The sequence below is a fragment of the Monodon monoceros genome, unplaced genomic scaffold, assembly GCF_005190385.1.
Source record: "Monodon monoceros isolate NGI ecotype Baffin Bay Population unplaced genomic scaffold, NGI_Narwhal_1 Super_Scaffold_19, whole genome shotgun sequence".
In the NCBI taxonomy this organism is placed as follows: domain Eukaryota; kingdom Metazoa; phylum Chordata; class Mammalia; order Artiodactyla; family Monodontidae; genus Monodon; species Monodon monoceros.
The window spans coordinates 11,382,241-11,408,954 of record NW_021703775.1 but is presented as its reverse complement, the minus strand read 5'-3'; the positions used below and the strand labels follow the sequence as shown (position 1 = coordinate 11,408,954).

Sequence of the window (26,714 nt, the reverse complement as noted above, 5' to 3'; positions counted from 1 at the left end):
TTTTTAGATACATTTTTGTTCTAGTCACATATAGAATTCAGTCTTGAGTTGTATTTTTCTGTGTGTTTTAGCAGCCATTCACTCATAAACATGTTACACACACCATTCAGTTTTATCGCTCTTTCCTTCAATAAATACATTATTTTTTGTTACACCAAGACCCAGTTTCTAGAGACACATATCGATCTTTTGAACAACTGTTTTTATGGGGCGATATATTCATCTGTGTTCTAGCCATAGTCCATAGGGTAGATATCAAGTTCAGTGTTCTTACCGTAAAAACACCAAGAAACAAAACAAAACCAACCACCCCCAGGAGCACAAGGAACCCTTTGGAGGTGACATTTATTACCACGATTGTGATCATTCACAAGTGTGTGCATATGTTCAAACGCACCAAATTATATACATTAAATACGTGCAGTTTTTGGTATAACCATTACACCTCAAAAACGCTGCTAAAGGGCTTCCCTGGTGGCGCGGTGGTTGGGAGTCCGCCTGCCGATGCGGGGGATACGGGTTCGTGCCCCGGTACGGGAGGATCCCGCATGCCGCGGAGCGGCTGGGCCCGTGAGCCATGGCCGCTGAGCCTGTGCTCCGCAACGGGAGAGGCCACAGCAGTGAGAGGCCCGCGTACCGCAAAAAAAAAAAAAAAACCACGCTGCTAAAAATTTTTCTACCTTTGTTTTTACTTTAAGAAAATACAAAATTACATATATATGGCTTACATTGTTTATTTCTATTGGACTGCTCTGCTCTACATGGACCCATAAATGTTTGAGTGTCACTGCCTGCTGAAAGCAGGATATGAAGAACCTGGGGATGGAAAGACTTTCCCCTGAATATCCTTCTATTTATCAGTGTATCACTTTTAAAGAGCAACGAATACACTGAAAGTCACCTTCAGCAGTTGTTATACCAGAGCAACTCAGAAACTCTGCATTTTTAGTTGCCAGGTCTTGGTTGAGAACTCTTAACCTTGAAAAACTCGAGTAACTATTAACAGCTTCAATGAACTAAAGTTACATTTTGTTTTAATCTGATAGCAATCTTGACCCAAAAGGCCGGCGTCAAGTTAAACGATATCCAGTTTCACTTTGATGTTCATAGCTGCCAGTTCAGCTACAAAATACCGAAAGACGTAAGGCACGGAAACAGTGTCGATGGTGTCACTGCGGTTACACAGAGTACAGCTGTACTTCCTGTTGCGCATGGTGGACCACGATGGGGGTGGCTTCTCCAACAGCGGGGAGAGCAAACTACCACACTTCACACACACGTGGGCTACAGACCGATCCGAGCAGTTGAAGAGCCGGTCGTGAAGGAGAAAAGATGTACCATGAGCTAAAAGAGCATCTCGCTCCATCTCCCCAAAACGGATTCCACCCTGGACATTTCTTCCCCCGATAGGCTGGTTAGTGACTTTGTCTCTGGCTCCTGTTGTCCTAACTTGGAATTTGTCTGAGACCATGTGGCGTAAGCGTTGGTAATAAACCACACCTATGAAGATGTCTGCATCCAGCTCTAGCCCACTGATGCCACTATACAACCTCTCAGTGCCATAGTAGTTGTAGCCAGCAGCCTTCAACATCTCACCAAAGTATTCCAGGGCCGAGTTCTCCTCTGAGAAGATGAAGGGCGTAGCATCATGGCAGAGACCATGTAAAGCTGCAGACTTCCCTGCCATACTCTCAATCAACATACCGATGGTCATGCGGGATGGAAAACCGTGAGGATTGAACAGAATGTCTGGAACCATCCCGCTCTCAGTGAATGGCATGTCCTCAACTGGCCACAGTCTGCTCAAGATGCCCTTCTGCCCATGACGACTGGCAAATTTATCCCCGATAGTTGGGTTCCGAGGGACTCTCATTGTGATGCAAACACACTTGAATTTGCCATTTCCAGTGTCATTACTGCACACTTTGATGTTATCCACAATACAATTTTCTTTACTCCTAGGAAAAAATAAACCAGACAAAATGTCAAAATGTATAGAGATACTAAGTTTTACTGATATATTTAGCACTTCATAAAGGATATTTGCAAAACTTATTCTCACCTCTATTCTCCAATACAGATAGAGCTGGTATCCCTAAAAGTATTTATGAATAGGGCTACTGATTATGTTCACTAGAGAACTGTGTTCATCTGAAAGAATACTAGCAAGAAAGGCAGCTGAAGGCCTACTACTGAAAACAATTTTACAGCTGTAAAATAAGCTTAAAATTTTTATTTTTATTAAGAGGTATAATGAACTCAACATTTTAGCTGGGAAACATTACTAACAACATGTCCAAGAGAGACGCTCAAGTTTGAATAATATAGTTTTAAAATAAATCACAGATAAGTGATCAATTGTAGTAGACTGACAAGAAAAGTAGAAAAACAAAGGCAGTACAACAGACCACAGAGCTCTGTCTCATTTAAGAAATGTCCATTCAGTTAATAACTAAGCTACCGCTTATATTTTCTCCAAAAATTCTCCTGTTGAAAAATAACTTGCATTGACCTCCAGCAATTTCACTCAGAAACAGCCTTTAAGAAACAGCACTGGTGGGCTTCCCTGGTGGCACAGTGGTTGAGTCCACCTGCCGACGCAGAGGACACGGGTTCGTGCCCCGGTCCGGGAGGATCCCACATGCCGCGGAGCGGCTGGGCCCGTGAGCCGTGGCCGCTGAGCCTGCGCGTCCGGAGCCTGTGCTCCGCGACGGGAGAGGCCACAACAGTGAGAGGCCCGCGTACCGCAAAACAAAAAAAAAAACAGGACTGGTTATGCGAACTTACTTATAATACATCACAAAGCTTTCCCCGGTGTTGAGGTTTAGGTAGCTGTAATATGGATCTCCATACTGCAGTTGTGCTCCAATAAATGGCAATCCGTCATCATCCAACTTCTGCAGAATCCGTGGGTCACCAGGTTTGACTCCAAACACCAGACTGTCATCTCCTTGTTTGATTTTTTCAGACAGATCTATACACTCGGACTTGTAGACACTTCCATGGGCAAAGCCTCGTTCCCAAGAGGCCTTATTCACAATCTGTGAAGTCAAAGAATCATTAAGATACTGAGACCAAATGAGAGTTTTCAAAATAAAGCCGGTTAGAATTACAACTGGTTTAGGCATTTGATTTTAAAACTATCCACATTTCCTAAATCACCTATGCTATTAAAATCCAGACACAATAAAGGTAGATATTTCCAAGACTACATTCATTCGACATCTGCTCATACTATGCACTCAAATAGGCAGGCTATATGCACATGAATATTTAGTGACATCCCTCGAGGCTTGTCACTTTTAACTTAGACCAGGAATTAACTATTTAACAGAATAGCCACGCACCAAATACTAGGCACTTGGGCACACAAGAAATACTCCTTCAGTGATCTGATGGTAAACAAAAAAGTTAAAAACGAAAAAGGATGGAACTACATCTCCTGGTAAAACTCACCATGGCATCTTCCATATCATAGCCAGTGTAAGAAATAACAGCGACAATGGCATTTGTCCCAATTGGATAGTTATCCATGTCATAATAATCATACATGTATGGTCTCACTAAAGGGCTTTGTGGAGTCTGAAGACGATACAGTTTATTATCTGACCGGTCTTGAAAAGTGAGGAGTGGAAAGCCCATAGTCTGCTTACCTACAAAGGGAAAAAAATTAGTATTTTGTTTTTTCCTCCTTGATTATAAAGGTGACACATAAAATTGGAAACTAAATATTCATCATAGGGGAATGAATAAATAAATTAATCATGCTGGTTATGTTTACTACAGACTAATAGTTGGGGTGAAAATGAAGTAGACAAGTGTGTATCAACATGACCCATGAAAACAATGCTGAATGAGAAAAAGTACAGAATGACATTTAATATGATGCATTCATGTACATTTGCCACACATCCCAATTCTAGACCTAGTTTATGGACACACATGTAATAAAAGCATAAAAAGAGGATGTAAAGGATATATACAAACTACAGGATATTACTACTACTGGGGGGAGAGATGGAGTGACAGTAACTACTATCTAAGTAGATTACTTTCTTACACACACACACACAGAGTAAGATGTTGGTATTTGTAAATTGTGCATAGTGAGGTAGGTACAAGGGGCAGGTAAGACGCTTCTTTGTACTACTACCTTACAGTACAGAGAATCAATTCAAAACAAAATGATTTTAGGGCTTCCCTGGTGGCGCAGTGGTTGAGAGTCTGCCTGCCGATGCAGGGGACACGGGTTCCTGCCCCGGTCCGGGAGGATCCCACATGCCGCGGAGCGGCTGGGCCTGTGAGCCATGGCCGCTGAGCCTGCGCGTCCGGAGCCTGCGCTCCGCAACGGGAGAGGCCGCAACAGTGAGAGGCCCGCGTACCGCAAAAAACCCCCCAAAAAACCCAATAAATATATACACAGGGGAATTTTTTTAAAAAGGGAGACTTCTAGTTTCCAGTATATAGAGAGATATTCCTACAATATCACCCCCAACATGTAAGTATAAAATCCAGAAAAGAAAATCAACTACATACATATACACACTACCTGAAAGCACTGAAATGTAATAAAAAATAGAAATGAGAGAGGGATTAACATTTGGACAAAAGCAACTTCAGAGTGAATTTCCAGTTTTTTCAGTTTTTTTTGTTGTTGTTGTTGTTTTTGTTTTTTCAGTTTTTAATGTCCTGTTTCTTGTTTAATTTTTTACCGGATGGCTCAGTCAGTGTAGCGGCTAAAGCTCAGAAACCCACAGTCTTATTGGCTTGAAGAATCAAGGAATAGAGTTCAGAGCATGACAGCAATTGGAAATGTAAGGGGGGAAATTTCAGAAAGGAGAGAACCATGAAGGGAGAGCCTCACATTCTGCATATAAACTGAGTCCAAATCTTTGGTGGACTCCGCCCAGCACTACGTGCGGTGGGACAGACATGGGCAGCCTACCTAAGGCTAAAGAGTGCACTTCAACAGCTGTTCAGCTGACTTCCAGCAATCTAAAAACCAGCCCTCTTCCAAGGAACAGAATACAATCTGGTCTTTACAACATATTTTCTGTCCACAATCCAATCCAATATTATTAGACATACAAAGAAACAGGAAAACATGCCCAAGACTCAAGAAATATGCAATCAATGGAGACTGATCCTGAGATGACCCAAATGTTGGAATTGGCAGACAATGATTTAAAAATACCTGTTATAACTATGCTCATGTAATGGAAAATATGTTCACGATGAATGAAGACTCTCAGATAAAACAGAAACTATAAAAATGAAACAAATGGAAGCTCTAAGCTAAAAAATTAAGTTTCTGAAATAAAAATGCACTAGATGACAGTGAATATGATAGATCAATAAAAATGATCCAATCTGAAGAAAAAAACATTGAAAAAAGAGAACAAAAATCCAGTGGCTTATGGGACAACACTAAAAGGCATAACATATATGATGCATAACTGAAGCCTCAGGAGATGAGAGAATGAGGCAGAAGCAATATTTTTAGAAATAATGGCAGAAAACCATACAGATTTAATTTTTTTAAACAGATTTAAGGGACTTCCCTGGTGGCACAGTGGTTAAGAATCTGCCTGCCAACGCAGGGGACACGGGTTCGAGCTCTGGTCCAGGAAGATCCCACATGCCGTGGAGCAACTAAGCCCGTGCGCCACAACTGAGCCTGCGCTCTAGAGCCCGCGAGCCACAACTACTGAAGCCTGAGCGCCTAGAGCCTGTGCTCCACAACAAGAGAAACCACCACAATGAGAAGCCCGCACACCGCAACAAAGAGTAGCCCCTGCTCGCCGCAACTAGAGAAAGCCAGCGTGCAGCAACAAAGACCCAACGCAGCCAAAAATAAAAAACTACAAGCCCTTTTCTTCTGTGACTACCACCACCTTCCCCTCCACCTTACCCATCTGGCACTGGTACATGTTTCTTGGACTTTGGTTGTGATCAGAGAAAGGGATGAAGTTGGCGATCACACTCAGCAGGCTGTGAGGGAAGAGCTCCTGGTGGGTGGTAACGCCAGCCAAAACCTCATCCTCAAAGACAGCAACGTTCATGAAGATCTTGAAAAAAGGAAGGACGAGGAAGTTCAACGTACAAAATAACTGTGACTGCTAACACGTATTAGCTCTATCTCTCAGAGTTTAGTTCTCACAGACTTGAAAGAAAAACTTCCCACCCAGTATCATGAACACTGAAGGGATCCACAGTTAGAAATACCACATGCCTTACACACTTCATTCTAAATCTACCCTGGTCCAATTGTGAAGGGAGATAGGAAGGAGGAACTTTTTTTTAAAAGTAGCACAAAGCCCAGAGTTTTGCAACAGCAGAAATGTAGGCAAAGATTGAGAGCGGTTCTAACGGAATGTTCCAGTCTCACCACCCGAGGCAGAGCTGGCTGCCAAGGAACGTGGGGAGTTGAGCGGGACGGGAAAGGCAAGTAACGTGACTGCCAACCCTCTCTCAAGTTTGATGAGCATGAAAACTGCTTCATGCTGGTCACAGAAGAGGCAGAAAATAAGTTTTGACTTTCTTTCAAATGCCCCAATTGTAATTATAACAGTAACACCTTTTTTTTTTTTTTTTGCGATACACGGGCCTCTCACTGCTGTGGCCTCTCCCACTGCAGAGCACAGGCTCCGGACGCGCAGGCTCAGCGGCCATGGCTCACGGGCCCAGCCGCTCCGTGGCATGTGGGATCTTCCCGGACCGGGGCACGAACACGTGTCCCCTGCATCGGCAGGCGGACTCTCAACCACTGCACCACCAGGGAAGCCCCAGTAACACTTTTAAAAAAGAAATAGTTACTAAGTCTCTGAAAGTTGCATACTATACAATCACACATAGTCTATGTACCTGTTCCATAGTTCCAATTAGTTCTTCTTTGCCCAATTCCAAGTTCTGCACAGGCCGCACCAGTCTACAAGGAGTGGTAAAAAGGTACAATCCTGGGTACAGACTTGGTTTTCCTGTCATGGGGACCAGGACCACCTCCATCCAGGGAGGAATTCTTTTTTCTCTCAAAACCTGTTCTCAAAAAAAAAAAAGAGTTCAATTAAGAATAAATGAAGTATTTTACATCTATCTCCCCTGCCACCCAGGAGGTGGGTATAGTGGAGAAGCAGATCAAATGTGAAAAGCAACATCTTTAGAATTAAATCAGTTTTACAGGTAACAAACCTAGTGCCCTGCCAGTCTCAACCCCACACAGATGGCCGTTCGCCCCATAACCAGAGTTGGCAAAAGCCCTACTTTCTTGGGGGCTCAGTCCCAGTATCAGGCAAACTGTGTACAACTGAGACTGGGGAAAAGGTAAACCAAGAATGTGTGTGTAGACATTCTAAATGAAATTCTATCCTCTGATGTCTACAACATAGATTACTGGGGACTTCCCTGGCGGTCCAGTGGCTAAGACTCTGAGCTCCCACTGCAGAGGGCTCAGGTTCGATCCCTGGTCAGGGAACTAGATCCCACATGCCACAAGTAAGAGGTCACATGCCGCAACTAAAAGATCCTGTATGCCGCAACGAAGATCCCGTGTGCCTCGACTAAGAACTGGCACAGCCAAATAAATAAATACTAAAACAATAAATAAATAAATAATATACAGATGACTGGTGTTATTTTAAAATGTATTCAGTGAAAAGGCGGCACATGGGATCTTCCCAAACCGGGGCACGAACCTGTGTCCCCTGCATCGGCAGGCGGACTCTCAACCACTGCACCACCAGGGAAGCCCTCTACTTAAAAAAAAAATGTATTTCAAGGGACTTCCCTGGTGGTCCAGTGGTTAAGACTCTGCGCTCCCAATGCAGGGAGCACGGATTCAATCCCTGGTTGGGGAACTAAGATCCACATGATGCATGGAATGGCCTTTAAAAAAAAAAAAAAGGTATCTCAAGACCCAGAAGGCAACAGGTTATGACTTATATCTTGTATAGTTTCAATATTACTTGAAATATAAAGTCCATATTTCAAGGTCCCCTATATGCCACTAGTATTTACCAAGAAAAAAAAAGTTAAAAGTGTGTTAGATTAGTAGACTAGGGCCTCAATGAAACCACCAAAAAAAAAAGTACAGGTCAAATACCTGTCACTGACCCTAACTGATGACGTCAGTACAAGGCAAGACGCTGCCGCCAGAGGGAATGTATGGGCACTTTTGTAATTAGCTTCTGACCTCCAGACCCCTTGACACTCGAGAATGCCCTGGGGCTACCTCAACAACTAGAAAATGACTGAAAACCTAAGACGGAAGGACAGAACAATTCACAGAGACTCAAGATCACCTTAAAATGTCGGAGAGAATCGGCAATGCCAGGAACAAGCTCCTTATCCGCCCAGCCAACCATGACACCGTCCAGCAGGACAGGGTAGCACTCGCTGTACGGCCGATGTGGAGCTCCATCAACTGGAGTGACGCCTGGTGAAGCGAGGAAACGTAATGATCACATCAGGATGCTTTTCCCAACATTTAACTTTCCCTCCGCATTCAACAAGTGCTTCATCATTTTAGCTATCTAGTCATCTTGTCTCTAAACCGGAATGTTTTTGTATTGCCTGAGTAAATATCTAAATCATTTCGGCAAGGACCCGCCAAATCTACTGTCTCTAATTGCCAGTGAGGAGAGGAGCAGGGGGACAGGGGTTTAAGGGAGGCTTTTCCCTGTGCACCTTTTGAATTTTGATTTCTGAGCCATGTAAACATATTAACTTTTTCCCAAAAATCTAATTACCTTTGATCCTCATTGTTCACATATCACAAATTTGCCTACTAGCTAAACTTTATTTGTAACCCCAATATCAATACTAGTGGCGCTTTTTTGATCATCTGAGGACATGCAGTGAAAATCTGGAATCGCCGGATACACGTGTTCCCAGCTGAGATCATACCAGGTGACGCGCTGTTTCAGCTCGTACTGTAAACAAGCGTCCTGTCCGCACTCTGTTCAGTGCCATGTTTCTTGCATCTTTGTGCTTTTGCTGGTGATTCTGCTGTTTGTAATGGCCTTCAAGCACAGCGTGAAAGGCCGTGCTGAGCCTTATGGAAAAAGGTGTTAGATAAGCTTATCGCTACAGTGCTGTTGGCTGAGAGCTCAATTTTAATGAATCAACAATATACATTAAATAAGGCGTCTTTAAACAGAAACACACATAAAGCAAGACTATGTACCAGCTGATGAAAACGCTGTGACCAGAGGCTCACAGGAACCTAATCTTTTGTTTCCCCAGGAACAACGGGTCAGTATCTGCTAATTCAGTGCCAGTGGCGACTTTACAGAAGTACTGCAAATACCAAGAATCGACTCTAATTAAATAAAGAACGCTCTTCCATGAGCCATCAACACCTTCTGAAGACAGCAAGTGCTTTACAAAATGTCACAGGTTATCCACGGTGTTTCACCCATCGCCCTTACAAGAATTCTCTGCTCAGCCCCCAAAGAAGCACAACTTAATAGCTTTGCACCTGTTAAAACCCACACAAGCAAACAAGACAAGACTGCTGTACACCACCTACCCAAGTTGCAGAGCAAAGCTGGAATAGATGCTGTATACACAAACTGTGTGACGACCTCACATATGGTGGTTAAGTGGTTCATCAGACCACAGGGCTCCCCGTCGGGGGTGTGCACGGGGCAAAGGAAACCCCAGGACTCCGGCAGCAGCCTGCGTACTGTGGTGGTCCGCATCTTGGCAAAATCTGCCCCTCTGTGCACACAGCGGAAATGGGAGAGATAGCGTATGAAGTTCAGCTTGTCAGCCACAACACAAAGTCCGGAATCTTGCAGGAAGCCAAGACCTTAATAAAACAAATGTCATTGAAAATGGGCTAAACTTAAGGGAAAAAAAAAAAGCCTATCTTTTACTGGAGGCTCTGATAAGATAAAACCTCAGAGTGCACTAGAGATCACAGAGTGGGTTATCACAAAGTCTACTCAGTCATCACGAAGTTTACTCAGCTCTGGTGAGGGGAAGAGCTTAAAAACACAGTAAAAATCCCCAGATTTCACAAACTGTATTAGCCTCGACTGTTTCTCCATCTCCTCTACACTATCTCCTTTGTGGGAAACCATTAAATGAGTAATAAAATAGCAAGTAATTAAATGGGATTCATCCAAGAGGGCTGGATAACACACAAGCATTTGGTAGCCCTTAAGGAATCTGCACCAGTATCATCTGTTTAAAAAAAAAAAAAATTCTGGGCCCTCAATAACCACTTTTTAAAGTTTTCCAGTCATTCTAATACAACTGGTTTAGGGATGCGCATGTCTAACAACCCTCCCAGACAACCCATCTAGTTAACCTTTCCTCAGAGATCTAAGCTTTCTTTAGTTTTCTAGGAAGAGGCACAGGAAATGCATTTGATCATTAAAATTAGGTTTCAACTATACAGACAGACTGTCTACAGCCCAATTATACACCTGTCAAAATTTACAACATGAAATCTGTCTTTAATGAGTAAGAAGTTCACTTTTGAAAAGAATCTCTCTCGGCAATATATAAATCTACATTAAGCAAATAATCTGAAAATCATAACTAAATGAAGCCTCTCTATTTAATTTCACCTGTTTTAGAACGTAGATTCCCAGTAGCAAGAAGATATTCAAATGGTTTTGTAAGGTCTGTTCCCAGAGTAAAAATCTTCATCAAATTTTCAGTGTTTAAGGACACATTGGTCTTCTGGGCCTTCTTGTCTATAGCTATTTTAACAGATGCTAACCAAGCTTCCAATTTTTCCTGAAATAAGAAAAAATTTAATTTTTTAGGTATTTTAATTAGCACAGGTTGGATATTTACTCTTACATAACCTGCACATCCATAACAAAAGCCCACGAATTCATACGTTTGACACGGAAAACTTCTAAACTATAAACCTGAAAAAACAGCTTTTCAAAGTACTATTACAGCTCAGGCATTTCTTAAGACAGAAGATACAGACTTCTGCAGTGCTGAGTTTCGCCTTGGCACTGTGGACATCTGGCTGGATAGTTCTTTGTGACGAGGGGCTGTTCTGTGAGCTGTGGGATGTTACAGCAGCATCCCTGGCCCTTACCCACAAAAATGCCTCCAGACACTGTCAAAGGTCCCTTGGGGTGGAACAAAATCGCTCCCAGTCGAGATTATCCACACTAATGGAAAAGAACCAAAACTGGTTTGCTTGGGCCTTAGAAAAGTTTTTAATTCAAATGCTCTTATCAAAAAATCGAAAGACCTTCAACCCCAGAAACAGGCAACAACAACAAAGCCCTGAGACAAAGCAGCAGCCCGCTGTCCCAAGAACAAAACTACTAAGAAGAGCCCCAAGTCCCCAAATGACACCCAACACACAGGACCCCTTACTGACAAGCCAGTAGGAAAGACTGACACGTTCTTCTCATATAAAAGTTGAAACATGATGGAAAAGGAAGAGAAAACAAAAGAGAAAAGAGGAAAGAAGTCAGAGATGAGGAACAGAGATGTGGGTAAAATGCTCTGGAACCGGAGACGGGGAGGCGGAAAGAGTGAGCTAAACTTTCCTCCTGGGTCAGAGGCCTGCCCGTGGTCTCTTCGAGGTTAGCTAGCATTTACTGGGCACGTACAACAAGCTGGCGCTCTGCATGGTTACTTCAGCCTCACAACAAATTTTTCCTCAGGAAGCACGGCATTACAGGACCTCTGAAAACCCGTGGGCCAAATGCATTTCAGTATTAAGAATTTTTTAGGCTTCCGAAAGGTGACAGGCACACAGACCTTTTATTACCTAACACCCATGATGGAGACTGAGGCACGGGCTCATAATCAAACACATTTCTACCCTGAAACACAAACTGTCATACTAAGTATAGCAAATGAAAGTTACAAACAGCCTCCTGTTGGTTCGGATCAGGTTTTGTTGCCAACTCTCATTGTTTTTTTTGGTTCTCATACTTTCTGGATCTGGAATTGCAGGCGAGCGATTGTGGACCTGTCTGTGCGGTCTACACACTCAGTACAAGCAGAAGCAAGCGAGAGCCCTCCAGGAAGCCTTCCCATGAGGCTCACCAGCCTCTCTGGTAAAAGGGCTAATGTGGAGATGGGCGGACAAGCCTATGAAGAGCGACGCAGCGCTGAGAAGGAAGTACAGCATCTCCCCATCTGCTCTCACACTTCAGAGCGGAATCTCTTCAGCGTCCCTCACTTCCCAGCCCTGTTAAGCAGCCTCGGACCCAATCACAGGGACCTCAGTCTCTGGCAACACTCACTGAGATGGTTATACAAGTCTGTCATTCGCATCAGGTCACTGTCGTGAACCTTCTGAAGATCGCTTTCATGTCCCGAATTCAGAGGTTTAAAAGCTTGAGCATAACGGAGGCAAAGGTAAGGAAATCAGACACCTTTAAGCAATGAATTCTCTGAAAAAGTCCCAAGTTTCCTTTCCTCTGTTGCTGAAACAGGTCACCTTGGTAATGTCGTGCAACTGAAGATACTTCTAACATGGCCAGCTCGCAACGAACCCACATGCTTCAGTTTAAGGAGGGAAATGTAAATTAAGTCTTTAAAGGTGACTGAAACTTCTGCCTGATTTGAATTTTTATCAGGGAAATTCTAGACTACCAAAATTTCTCAATCTAATTTTATAGACAGAGCAGACAGAAACAAAAGTGGTTACCTTCAAGTAAGAATTTAATTACTGACCAGATTAGGAACTTGGAGATTTTTACTTCAGTCCTCTCCATCTTCCCTGCCATTGTTCTGTTATCTCTTAGATTAAATCTTTTTTAGGGATGATACTCAAAATATAAAATGCTACCAAGTCAACTTGCTTATAAAATTATTTTTGTGTCATGCCAACATTCTCTCCCAACACACACAGAGTTCTCACTATTTACAGTAATCATGTCCTATCCTGTCTCTGTGAACACTGCATTGGCGAGCACAGAAGCACTGCTCCTAGGGGAAATGCAGGGTTAGACTTCAGGGAGTCTCTGGTCATTGACAACGTTTTCGTCAACTGATCGATACATGACCTCGTTTTTTGTGTTTGTTGAGAGACACCTTAGTTTATACTGTTGATTCGTTACCACTGAGCTCAGAGCAAACAGCGCCGTAACTCATGCCTGAACAAAGCCTGTCAAGTGTTTTCTCCATAAGGAACGTCGCAGCCTTCTTACACTTGGGAACACTAGACGGTACTTCAGCACTGAGCCTGGGGGTCACTTTAAACAGCAAAATCACCAACAGAAAGCACAAAACTGTGAAAAACATGGCAGTAGAGACCCTTGTTTACAGCTCATCAGACCTCAGCTGGGGCCATGAACATCAGGAAACTCCAGTTCTTTAGCACCTGTGCATGTCTGCAAATGATCACGGGAGTGCTGACACTGCTGGCGTTCCAAATAAATTTTAGCGAGTAGGTGAATTCACAAGTACAGACTCTGTGAATAATGGGGACTGACTGGATGTATGTATATAGGCCATTTACACTTTATCATTAATGTTATGACCAAGATTTGATAGTCTTTATTTAGCTTCTATAAAAACATTAAAGAAATTTCTGAACCTGGCCAAGCTAAGATCTGTAAGTCCCTTACTGCTAAACAATCAAACAAACAAAAAGTAGAAAAAGAAAAAAAAGACTACATAAAATGCCCAAACTAGAAATTTTAAACATGCAGGAAACAACACTGCTGGAAATGGCCACGTCATCCCACAAGAGGTACGACTGCTCTGGGGTGAAGCAGCCTGCATTTACCTTCAGAAACATGAGGTAGAGCTGCCCGGGGGTCAGGACCTCTTGATTCACTAAACTGTCAGGATTCTCCTCCATGCACTCTCCTTTGGCTAAAGCAAACAGCTTCCGGGTCATGAGACAAAGCACATAAAACTTTTCAGTGTTGGATTTCAAGTGGATACAGATGCACTGGCTGCCAAAAGAGAAAGAAAAAGCTTAAAACGATTCAGCCGCTGATACTACTCGATGTCCTACTGAATTCAGCTTCTCGGCTGCACTGGCCATTCAAATGCTCAGCATGTGGCTCGCGGATACAGATCGGACAGCGCTGGTCTAGAGCAGGGCTCCTTTAATAATTACACAGTGGTTACAGTAGACCAAGTCCTAGCCTTGGGGAAATAAAGGGACGTGATGCCTGCAACTTTCAATGATGCAGGAAGAAAAACGCTGATGATATGCAGAGAAAGCAACAAAGCAAAGTGGTAAAAATGTTAAGAACCAGTGAACGAGAGTGTCCAGTGTACTATTTCTGCAGCAATTCTGGAAGTCTGAAGTTATTTCAAAAGTTTTAAAGTACAACAGAAGGTACGAAGCTACCAGAAAAAAAAAAAAGGCGAGGATGACTGCAGAAACAAAGCTGGGCCCTACTTTGCTAAGCCAGAACCCTACCCCCAGGGCCATTCTGATTCCCAGATGACTCACCAGCCCCAGCGACATCAATACAAGGAAGCATGGACACCGTCCACCCCCAATAAACAAAAGCACACATACCTGAAGAGAAACTCTGCAGCGTGTTCATTTGGGTACCAGTCAGGAAGATTGAGTTTTACTCTGAAGCGTTCACCCAGATAGCTAAGGACCTGTTTTTGTGTGGAACATCCCTCTTCCATTACAATCCTTAACATCTGAGAAACAGAGTTCCTAAAGAAAGAGTCTTCTTCCTTTCCTTTGATGAGTTCCTGAAAAATCTGATAATCAGAAAAGCTGACAAGTGCCTGGAAAAGAAAAAAAGGTTCCTTTTTAAAATTGCTAATAACTAAACCGTCTTAATCATTTAGTAACCATTCTGTTTTGTTTTTTTTTTAATACCCGAGAAAAATTAGCACTCCGCTATCGCTGAATCTAAGTGAGCTCTTCAAAATCAGGGCGATGCTTGTATGAGACACCAAGCTAAGTGAGCTCTTCAAAATCAGGGCGATGCTTGTATGAGACACCAAGATGGTCCCATGATCCTCACCTCCCGGTATCCACAACCTTGGTCTCCTCCACACTGAGCCAGGGCTGGCCAGTGTGACCGATGGAACATGGTGGAAAAGCTGAAGCATGACTCTCAAGGCAGGGTCGTAAAGGGCCCTCCAGCTCCCGCCTTGTTCTCCTGGCTAACTCTCTGGGGAAGACAGCTGCCTCAAAGCAGCCTGTGCAAAGGCCCACGTGGAGAGGAACTGAGACCTCCTGCCAACAGCCCACAGTGACTTGCCAGCCATGAGGGAACCGCCTCGGAAGGGGATCCTCCAGCCCCGGGCAAGCCTTCTAAACAACAGCAGCCCCCGCTGACATCTCACGGCAACCTCCGGAGACCCTGGCCAGAACTGCCCAAATCTGGAGCCACTTCCAAACTCCTGACCACAGAAACTGTGAGAGAAATGTTTAGCGATGTTTTAGCCACTGCCTTTTAAGTTAACTTTTTTTGTTGTTGGCCGCGCCATGTGGCTTGCAGGATCTTAGTTCCCCAACCAATGATCGAACCCAGGCCCTCGGCAATGAAAGCGAGGAGTCCTAACCATTGGACCACCGGGAAATTCCCTGAGGTAACTTATTATGGAGCAGTAGTAGATGCCAGCACAGCATGAACTCTGATGAGGACAAGCTATATCCATCCTGCACAGGATACCGCTTTCAGTGACTCACTCCCTAAGGAGAGAAGTATATTCAGTAAGCCACACCTTAAGTGCAAATCCCAAAGGAAAAAAAAACAGTTCTTTCCGGTAAATAAAGTTCAACATAACCGTGCCATTTTCCAAGTAGTGAAGGTTCATATTGACGGCGGAATGTTCTTCCCTTACACAGTGCATTGAAACTCCTATGTAAACAAACAGAGCAAACGGTCAGAAACTCAGCAACGCTACCATTTAGCATGCATGGCTACAATTAGACTGATTTTTAGCTCAATTGTAAGAATAAATTGTTTAACTACAGGGCTCGTGAACGCAAAATGCTATCTTGTGAAGCCAGCCACTGTCACGGAGAGTGATCAAACAGAGGCCAGGTCACCGTAAGCCAGAGACCGAGGGGAGTGCCACATACCCTGAACCAGAAGAGTTCCGAGGCCTGTACCTACACCTGGCCAAGTCAGCATCCTTCAGCACCGTAAGCAGTAACATAAATACATGTGTTCATTCAGTTTGAAAAAAAATTGAACACAGTAGAAAGGTTTCCCACTATGAAACTATAACACAGAAATGCTTAACAGAAAAACAAAACATTATACATATATGGCAGAAAAATATCAAAGACTCTGTTTGGATGCATCTACTTTTTAATATCGGGTGGACCAAAACGTGCCTTCGGTTTTTAAGTAAAAATAAAAGACACATTTTTCATTTTCACCAAGAAATTTATTGAACAACGTATTCACCCTTTTGCTCCACTACCTTCTGCCATTTTCCAGGCAACTTCATAATTCCATCTTCCCAAAACTTATCTTTTTGAGCAAAGAACTGCTCCAGGTGCCTTTTGCAGTCTTCCAGGGAACTGAAATTTTTTCCATTAAGAGAATTTTGGGGCTTCCCTGGTGGCGCAGTGGTTAAGAATCCACCTGCCAATGCAGGGAACACGGGTTTGAGCCCTGGTCCGGGAAGATCCCACATGCCACGGAGCAACTAAGCCCCTGCACCACAACTACTGAGCCTGCGCTCTGGAGCCCGCGAGCCACAACTACCGAGCCCATGTGCTACAACTACTGAAGGCTGCGTGCCTAGAGCCCATGCTCCGCAACAAGAGAAGCCACTGCAATGAGAATCCCGTGCACTGCAATGAAGAGTAGCCCCCGCTCGCCGCAGCTAGAGAAAGCCCGCGCACCGCAACAAAGACCCAACGCAGCCAAAAATAAATAAATAAAATAAATTTATAAAAAAAAAAAAGAGAGAATTTTGTGAAGACCAAAGTAAATGGCAATCCGAAGGAGCAATGTGTCGTGAGTACGGAGGGTGAATCAGAACTTCCCAGCCAAGCTATAACAGTTTTGCATGGTCATCAAAGAAACATGCGGTCTTACATTATCCTGATGGAAGACTATGTGTTTTCTGTTGACTAATTCCAGACGCTTTTTGTCGAGTGCCGCTTTCAGTTGGTATAAGCAGTACTTGTTGGAAACAATCGTTTGGTTTTCCGGAAGATCATAATAGAGGACTCCCTTCCAATCCCACCATATACACAACATCACCTGTTTTGGATGAAGACCGGACTTTGGTGTGGTTGGTGGTGGTTGATTTCACTTGCCCCATGATCTCTTCTGTTCCACATTACTGTACAGTATCCACTTTTCATCGCCCATCACAATTTGTTTTAAAAACGGAATGTTTTCATTACATTTCAGTAGAGAATCACATGCAGAAATAAGGTCAAGAAAGTTTTTTTCGCTTAACTTACGTGGAACCCAAACATCAAACCGATTCACATAACCAAGCTGATGCAAATGATTTTCAACACTTGATTTGGATATTTTGAGTATGCCAGCTATCTCCCGCGTGGCATATTGTTGATTTTTAAAGATTTATTTATTTTATTTATTAATTTTTGGCTGCCTTGGGTCTTCGTTGCTGTGCGCAGGCTTTCTCTAGTTGCGGCAAGTGGGGGCTACTCTTCGTTGTGGTGTGCAGGCTTCTTATTATGGTGGCTTCTCTTGTTGCAGAGCATGGACTCTAGGCGCACGGGCTTCAGTAGTTGTGGCACGTGGGCTCGGTAGCTGTGGCTCGCGGGGTCCAGAGCACAGGCTCAGTAGTTGTGGCGCACGGGCTTAGTTGCTCCGTGGTATGTGGGATCTTCCCGGACCAGGGCTCAAACCCGTGTACCCTGCATTGGCAGGTGGATTCTTAACCACTGCGCCACCAGGGAAGTCCTATAACGTTAATTTTTCTCCATTAATGTCTCGATTTGATCGCTATCAACTTCAACTGGTCTACCCGACTGTGGAGCATCGTCCAGAGAAATCTCCAGCACGAAACTTTGCAAACCACTTCTGACACGTTCAATCAGTCACGGCACCTTCTCCACACACTGCACAAATTTTTTTTTGCGTTTCAGTTGCATTTTTACCTTTCTTGAAATAATAAAACATAATATGCTGAAAAATGTTGGTTTTTTTCTTTCATCTTGAATATTAAAATGGCTACACAAAAATTCACTAATTTTGATGTTCTTTTTTCAAATGCACGCTGATATGACAGCTGTCAAATACAATCTAACAAAATTGTTTCGAATGAAGTTAAAGACAACTAACTGCTGTTAGAGCCATCTTACGGAAAAAAACGAACGCACCTTTTGGCCGACCCAATAAAATAGCTTAAATTTTTCTAAAAGAACATTCCAAAAAAATCACTACAACTTACCATACTGAGTATAGCCAGGCCCTCTGCTTTTCCATTTTGGTCTTACCATTGCGATGGGGAAATTTCTGCGAGGCATAATCAACATTCGGATGACTTTTTCGATGCCATTGATTATAAAATAGCCTCCCATTTCCTGCCAAAGAGACGAATTAAAATTTGTTAAACAAAGATATATAACCACCCGTAAACATGAAACTGACCAACCGCAATCAGCACCCTCATTCGTAAACAGATGTGCAGAAGAGGTGCACTCGGGCCAGAGGAACTGTGGATCCCTTGGAAACTGCAGACTTTATTAAGTCTTCTTAAGCACATTAAAAAGGCTGTAGAGACTTGGGAGAAAACTATGGAAGAAAATCATAGCACTTTCTTCTATCAGACCTGGACCTAACCAGCCTTTGTGTCCCTAAAATGACTGCAGTCTTCAAATGATGTTAAAAAACAAAAACAGGGCTTCCCTGTGGCGCAGTGGTTGAGAGTCCGCCTGCCGATGCAGGGGACACGGGTTCGTGCCCCGGTCCGGGAAGATCCCACGTGCCACGGAACGGCTGGGCCCGTGAGCCATGGCCGCTGAGCCTGCGCGTCCGGAGTCTGTGCTCCGCAATGGGAGAGGCCACAACAGTGAGAGGCCCGCGTACCGCAAAAAAAAAAAACACCAAAAACAAGTTACTCCAAAGAGAAGTCTAAAGATGAAAACAGTAATCGTTTAGCTTCCAGACAAGTACGGTTTCTTGAATAAGTTTAAAAACTTTTGACTGTATGAAAGCTCTGGAAACCAGAAATTTGGATTAGCTAAATAGGAAAATATTTTTAATATTTAATTTTTAATAAGTTAATAGAACGTTTCTGTAATAAATAAGGAGCTACTATGAAGCAGGCATATCACGCTGAGTGCTCTATGTCAGCATAACATTTAATCCCATAATAATGAGAGAGAGCCATATGCCCATTTTCGGAAGAGAAAACTGAGGCTCAGGGAGATTAAATTTCCCAAAGGTGCGGGACTGGTAAGCAGAACAGCTGGGTGTCAAACCCAGATCTGCCACCAAAACCCTCTTCCCACCACACAACACAGCCCCCCCTGTTGTAAGAAGAGTCTGCATGTCTTGATTACTTCAACTTAATACTGCAAAGCCACCTAACAGGGCTTGAATGGAAGGTATATGAAGCATTTAATACATCCACAGAATCTGACTGTGGGTAAAGCAGACATTTGAGACAGATATGTGGGTTAAGACAGCTTTAAAAAAAACCAAATACGTATCTAAATATGTATCAGTTGGTAGGAAAAACCTACCTATTCTTTCCCCATAATAATCATATTCTCTAACTGGAGTGGTTTTTTCCATACATTGTCTCATCTGAGACTCATTATGAGGCCTATGCAGTGTGCAGACAAAACATCAATGCCCCACGTTACCTATCCAGAGACTGAAGCAGAGAAAGAAATCCGGACACCCCTCCCCCACTCCCGACAAGCTTCCCATCCTCTCTCTCCCAGCTCAGGCGTTTTTTACTGTCACTTGGCCTTTGACTGCATGGGACCCCTGTAGGTACCTCTGCTTCCTCGTGGTGCTGGATGAGGGCTTTTGGAGGAAGGTTGTATAAGTTGCAAAGCTTGGATTTCACCATGATGGGAACATAGCCAAGAAACTGTTTAATGATTCCTTTTGAGATTCCATTCACTGCCCAGCTGATATCGGCCTAAATGAAAATAAGAGAGAGAAAAAAATTATTTCGTGAAAAAGGAAATATCCAGATCTACAAGAATGAGTATTTGAAAAGATTAAGGCAGAAGACCATACACTAAATGATTTTATGCTTTAGATTGAAAAGATGGGATCTCTTGGATGACAGCACTAAGAAAGTAGAATTCTGGTATAAACTGTGTTAGGCACCAGGCTTATTCTCAAAAATGTACAGTGTGCAAGTCATACACTGTCTCTTGTACTCACCGTCAGCTTTCCCCGGTAGGTGCTCCTTCGGCCCCGGCATTCTGCTGGATAAACATTGAGCTCTTTACAGATGCTCCCTTTTGGAACTGTGGGTGGACTGATGACAGCATCCACAATAGTAAGAGAGATCCGCTCATCTTTGAAAGCAAATTCAAAGGGAGGGATGGCCTGAAACACAATTCACACTGTTAGCCGCTTGCATTTCCAAGGTATTTTTTCTCTAAGACTCTTTCAAATCCCATGTGTTCTATAAGCATTGATGGCTATAATGCTAATGTGACACATCTGAAAAACAGCTAACGCTACATCCAGTCTACTCAGATCCTAAGTACCTAAAACTGTAATGCATTAACAAGATTTTTTTTGACTGTCTACTACATGTCCGATTCTGTAGTAGGTTCTAGGGATACAGCTGTGTACAGAACAAAGCTGTTCTCTGAACCAAGTGCTTGACTTCTCTATTCTTATATATAATACACACACATCTATTCTTTTTCAGATTCTTTTCCATTATAGTTTATTATAAGATATCGAGTATAGTTAGTTCCCTGTGCTATACAGTAAGTCCTTGATATTTACCTATTTTATATATAGTAGTGTGTATATGTTAATCTCAAACTCCTAATTTCTCCCCCAACCCTCCCATTTGTACCTTGTACCCTCTGCATGCAAGACAAATGGGACTCCTGCCGACACAGCAAGGATACAGACACACCCTACTGATTTAGCCACAGACACTCTAATAATGCCATTCTTTAGGCTGATCTTTGTACATTTCGTTCCACGGTGGCCTCACACTGAAGCCAGAGCCATGCAAGGGGTTGGCGGTGGTCATGGTGGTTCTTCCCCTTCCACAGCAGTTGCTTCCTTGTACCACTCCCCGGGGGCAGCGCTGCTGAACTGAGGAAGGGGCATCACTGAGTTCTCCTACGTATTAACTCTAAACAACCTCCTGGCCTTAGTGCTGAAATAGCAAGAATGCCAAAAATGGAGCTAAGAAGCAATTATACTCCAATAAAAATGTTAAAAAAAAAAAATGGAGCTAAGAATACGAGGGAGGTTCTTCCACCTCACGTGAGTTCAACTGACCTTTTCTAAACTTTAAAATTTTATCTAAAGCTGGTATTTTAGAATTCAGTATTTTATTCTAAAATAAAAATTTAACATATTTCCTATTTCAGGACAGACCATTAGTTTACAAAAGGAGATTAGAAGATTCACTTTCTCCAGCCATTTGCTACACTGTCTATATCTCAACGCAGCCAATTCTCATTATTCAAAATAGTTACGGCCCATAAAGTCACCACCAGCGCTGAATCAGTGAATTCTGAACCTCTGTTCTCAGGGGAAATACAAAGTTAGGTTCCTGCCAGTCTCTGATCACAGCATTTCATTAACTGATCAATACATAACCTTGCTTTATGTGGGTTTCTTTCTTTCTTTTTTTTTTTTAAAAACATTTATTTATTTTGGCTGCATCGGCTCTTAGCTGCGACACCCGGGATCTTTGTTGCAGCGTGTTTAGTTGCAGCATGCGGGATCTTTAGTTGCAGCATGCATGTGGGATCTAGTTCCCTGACCAGGATTGAACCTGGGCCCCCTGCATTGGGAGCACAGAGTCTTACCCGCTGGACCACCAGGGAATTCCCTTTATGTGTGTTTCTACTTAGGAACATCTTATTTAATACATACCGTGGTTCATTAACACTGATCTCACAGCCATCAGCACTAACTCATGACTAAACAAAGGTTATCTAATATACATTTTCTCTGAAGGCACATCACAGCCTTCTCACACTTAGCAACATTACACAGCACTTCAGCACTACGCATGATGTCTGTTTTAAACAGCAAAATCACCAACAAAAAGAACATAATAAGAACGTGAAAAACGGAAGAAACTTTGAAAAGAACACTTTGAATCTGCTGGGAAAAAATGAGCATATCTCTCTTACTATCTCATTATTTTTAGTATAAGAACTTGAAACAAGAAAGCAAGAGTGTCGCCTTATTGTACCTGAGTTGGGATGGCTGTACAATGGGCAACTCAAATTTTTTGTCCCTGCAGATGTTGGTGAGTACTGGTTTGGGGGTTACAAATAAACTTTAGCAAGTAGGCAATTCTCAAACGTGACAGACATATCAACTTGCACTCACAGATGGAAGAAATCTACTCCAAAGACACTGGGCAAAACAAGATCTGATGAAGGCTATTTTCCCCTTGGTTTTGTAAAATTAGTCATTTACTTTACTGTGCTTTATGGAACAACATTTTCAAAAACTAAACTGCAGCGTCGTTATCTGGGTCAGATTTTCTTTGTGTATTTCAACCACAACAACATATCAAAAGAGACTGACTATACGAGCAGAGTTGAGAATCCAGCTGTCTTCTAATAAGCTAAACATTAAAAAGATACACAAAAGTATCATTCATCTACTAATTTCATTTCTGCTTTAGAAAATATTTTTTATAAAAAGAGTTAATATAAAATTGGTCTATTAAAAAAAAATTGGTCTATTTTTCAATGAATTAGTATTTTTAAGATTTCTCAATTTCAGTTTCTAATAGAGTAAACAAAAGCTCTTTGGGGATCACTCAAGAATTTTAAGAGTGGAAAGGGGTCCTGGGACCAAAAAGTTTGAGAACTGCTGGTCCACATATTACCCATAAAAATCTCTTACGTACATGTGCTCCATCATTTTAGGTCAAACCTTCCTTGATCATCTCAACACTGTGCTTTTTCATTGTTTTCATAAACCCCAGGGCCAATTAACTTTTAAGTAGACGTATAATTTTTCTCATAGACATGATACAATGAGTCCAGGCATGATAGAAATTATTTCCCATCAGACAAAAATAAAAATATCTTGTCTTCTGCAAACAGGTCAAGGAATAATTAAACTTCAGAGAAGCCTCAATGGCTCCGAATTATTTGCGGAATAGAGTTCAAGCATCAGAGACTGGCACAGCTCTCCACATTCTCTCCACCCCTCCCACCATGCAAGCCCTACCCAACAAAAGCACAGGGTAGAGTCCCCTTGAGCTCTGCTCCTTCACTTCCCCTGGAGGGAACGCACTTTCCTCTTCAATTCGTGTACACCTGGACTAGCTGGACCTCCTCTGTGCTCCCGGAGTACCATGCGGCCGCCCCTTGTCAGAGCAGTGCTCAAGTGTACCGGCACCGACTGCCTTCACAGTTCCACCTCCTCACCCAAAACATGACGCCAAGCAAGAACTGTCTCTTACAGGCCTGCCTCTCCCTCACCCTTAGAGCCCAGTGCCTGGAGACAAGGGGATGCTTACTAATGAGACCCTCTCCCCACCATCTTCACCTGAACTCTGGCACCATGACCCTCTAGACCAATCACTTTAATGTGGAGCAAATGCTGTGTAATGATGGTACCAATCACTTCCTGTGGACCAAATGGTTCCTACGGAACCTCTCTTTTATGCCTCACTGATACCTTCCTTAACACAGACCCGCGCTGAGCCTAGCACGGTCAAGGAGTTACAACTATTTGAAATTACACTGCGACCTCCCAGCCCTCTCTCTGGGACCCCTGCCCGCGGCATGTGCCCCATTCCCCCCGCCTCCTGGATCTCCCCCTCCCAGGCCCCGAGCCTCAATCACCTCTCCCCCGGCCCTCCTCCAACGCCTCACAAGCCCCCCACCCCTACCCTCGCCGGGCCCCTTCTCCTCCGCCCGCCTGGAGCAGGGGCTAGGGGCGCAGGCGAACCCAGAGCTGAGGGGAGCCTGGGTTCGCCTGAGGACGCCGCGCTCACCTGCACCGCGTGGCTGAGCCCCTCGCGCACAGCGTAGTTGAAGGACTCGACATGCGCCCGCGTCAGCTCCTGCAACGCTGGCTTTTGCTGCTCCCGCGGGATCCCGTAAGCGGGGTCGGTCAAGTGCTTTAGGCTGGGCCCGCTGGGTAGGTGCCGCCACCGGCCGTCGGGATCCATGAGCCCGCCTGCACACCGGATGCCAGCAACAGCTTCACACGCGCCGGAAAGCATGGCCGGCGCCGGGCGCCTTCGGCTTGCTGGGAAATGTAGTTCCTCTTTTTCCTCCGGCCCTGGGTCCTCCGATTTTACGGGGTCGACTTGAAACCAATACCGTGGAGCGAATGGGCCAGTTTAAATCTGTGCAGAGTCGGAGCGTGGGGGACTCGCCCGGCCTCCTCTCTTTCACCGCCCCCTCCCATATCCCCCTTCCGCGAGACGCCAAAGGCGGGAATCCGCTCCACGGGCAATTCCACCTGTGACCTCTTTGGCTCTCATTCGTGCTATCAGGGCCGGCCGAGAGCGGTGTTCAAAGATTTCCCTCTCTTCCCTTGACCGCTTTGCGATCCAGTGCTGATGCAGACCCTTGGGGTGACACCCAGCCGGAGTCTTGGCTTCAAGGAAAAAGCAGTCGGGCACCAAACTGCTCTCTACCCAACTCTGAAGTCGAAGGCTCATCACTGGGATGGTCAAGCGGTGGTCCGCCCTCTCTACCCACTCTCCGCGTCGTCTGGACTGGAGTCTTGAGCCGGGCGGGGCCGGCGGGGTGGGAAGGCGGGTGTCCGAGGGGCCTTCCAGCCTTAAGATCCTTTGAGGATCTGTAAGTCCTATGAAGTACTTATCTCCCCAGAATACGGATTTTATCAGGGACTGCCTGCAGCTGTCTTTCAACTTCATCTTTGGTGTGTATGTGTGTGTGTGTCACAGCTCTATTCTGTATTGAAGTATAATTGACATGCAATAAACTACACACATTTAAAGTGTGCACGTTGATAAGTTTTGACCTATTTATACACCCATGAAGCCATCACCACAATTAATGAATTAATTCACCACTCCCAAAAGTGTCCTCCTTCCCCAGTTTCACCTTTACCTGGGTCAGCTGGTAATTTTCACTCCTCTATTGCTCCCCCATCCCATGCCGTGTGGCTCGCAGGATCTCAGTTCCCGGACCAGGAATTGAAACGGCCTGGCAGTGAAAGCCCTGAGTCCTAACCACTGGACCGCCAGGAAATTCCTCTTATATCACTTTTAAAAAGTTATCTTCTGTTTCTGTCTTATGTTGACATCATCAAATCTGCCAAGATCGATGCAGCTGTGACCTAAATTCTGCCTTCTCTCCCTTTACAACATCTGCTTCTTTTAAGGAAAACTCTTCCTTCATTCCCTTTCCCTTGGTCAGGGTCTCCTGGAGGGCAGGAGAATGCAGGGATGATGGCAGGAGCAGTCATTTCCATCAGCATACAAACTTGCTGGAAAAGCTGTTAAAACAAAAAAACAGCTCACTGGTCTCTTGTCCCACTTCAGCTACCACAGGAATTCTCCCCTTCAGAACACAAAAAGTGTCGACCATCCTTATTATCTCTCCACTGCTTTTAAGGTTCATCCATGTTTTAGCATGTATCAGTACCTCATTCCTTTCACCGCTGAATAAGAATCCATTGCATGGATACATATTTTGTTTATCTATTCACCGGTTGATGGACATTTCCGTTGTTTCCACCTTTGGCTATTATGAGTAATGCTGCTAGAAATATCCATGCACAAGTTTTTGTATGGACATAAGTTTTCAATTCTCTTAGGTATTACAGCTAGGAGTGGAATTTCTGGGACATATGGTAACTCCATGTTTAACTTTTTGAGGTGCTGCCAAATTTTTCCAAAAGCAGCTGTACAAGTTTATATTCCCTCTAGCAATGTATGAGGATCCCAGTTTCTCCACGTCCTCACCAGTATTTGTTATTCTCTGTTTTTTAAAAATTATATCCACCCAAAAAATAAAAATAAAAAAGCGGTACAAGGGCTTCCCTGGTGGTGCAGTGGTTGAGAGTCCGCCTGCCGATGCAGGGGACACGGGTTCGTGCCCCGGTCCGGGAGGATCCCACATGCCGCGGAGCGGCTGGGCCCGTGAGCCATGGCCGCTGAGCCTGCTCATCCGGAGCCTGTGCTCCGCAACGGGAGAGGCCACAACAGTGAGAGGCCCGCGTACCGCAAAAAAAAAAAAAAATTATATCCACCCTAGTACATGTGAAGTTGTATCTAATTGTGATTTCTGTATTTCTCTAATGACTAGTGATATTGAGCATATTTTCATGTGTTTATTGACCATTTGTATATTTTCAATGGAGAAATGTCTGTTTAGATACTTGGTCCATTTTAAAATTGGGTCATCTTTTTTATTGAGTCGTCATACTTCTTTGTATTATTTCTATACTACTTATCAGATATATGATTTGCAAATATTTTTTCCCATTTTGTGGGTTATCTTTTACTTCCCTGGTTGTGTCCTTTGAAACACAAAAGTTTTTAATATTGATGAAGTCTAGTTTATTTTTTTCCTTTTGTTGCTTGTGCTTTTGATATCATATCTAAGAAATCATTGCCTAATCCAAGATCATGGAAGTTTACAGCTATGCTGTCTTCTGAGTTGTGTTTTTTTGTTTGTTTGTTTT

General features: G+C 43.7%; 1 protein-coding gene across 1 annotated transcript; it reads right to left on the bottom strand.

Moving 5' to 3' along the window:
- On the bottom strand, window positions 1–24,242 carry POLR1B (RNA polymerase I subunit B). Its single transcript, XM_029232253.1, has 15 exons — window positions 24,046–24,242; window positions 20,262–20,429; window positions 19,864–20,010; window positions 18,307–18,439; window positions 15,643–15,779; window positions 14,471–14,694; window positions 13,721–13,892; window positions 10,575–10,746; window positions 9,527–9,808; window positions 8,298–8,431; window positions 6,865–7,035; window positions 5,912–6,068; window positions 3,457–3,653; window positions 2,788–3,041; window positions 1–1,958 (listed from the first exon to the last, which is right to left on the bottom strand). Exons 1-15 carry the CDS (start codon window positions 24,220–24,222, stop codon window positions 1,076–1,078), a joined length of 3,408 nt encoding a protein of 1,135 aa, XP_029088086.1. The 5' UTR covers window positions 24,223–24,242; the 3' UTR covers window positions 1–1,075.
- Between the last annotated feature and the right edge of the window lie 2,472 nt (window positions 24,243–26,714).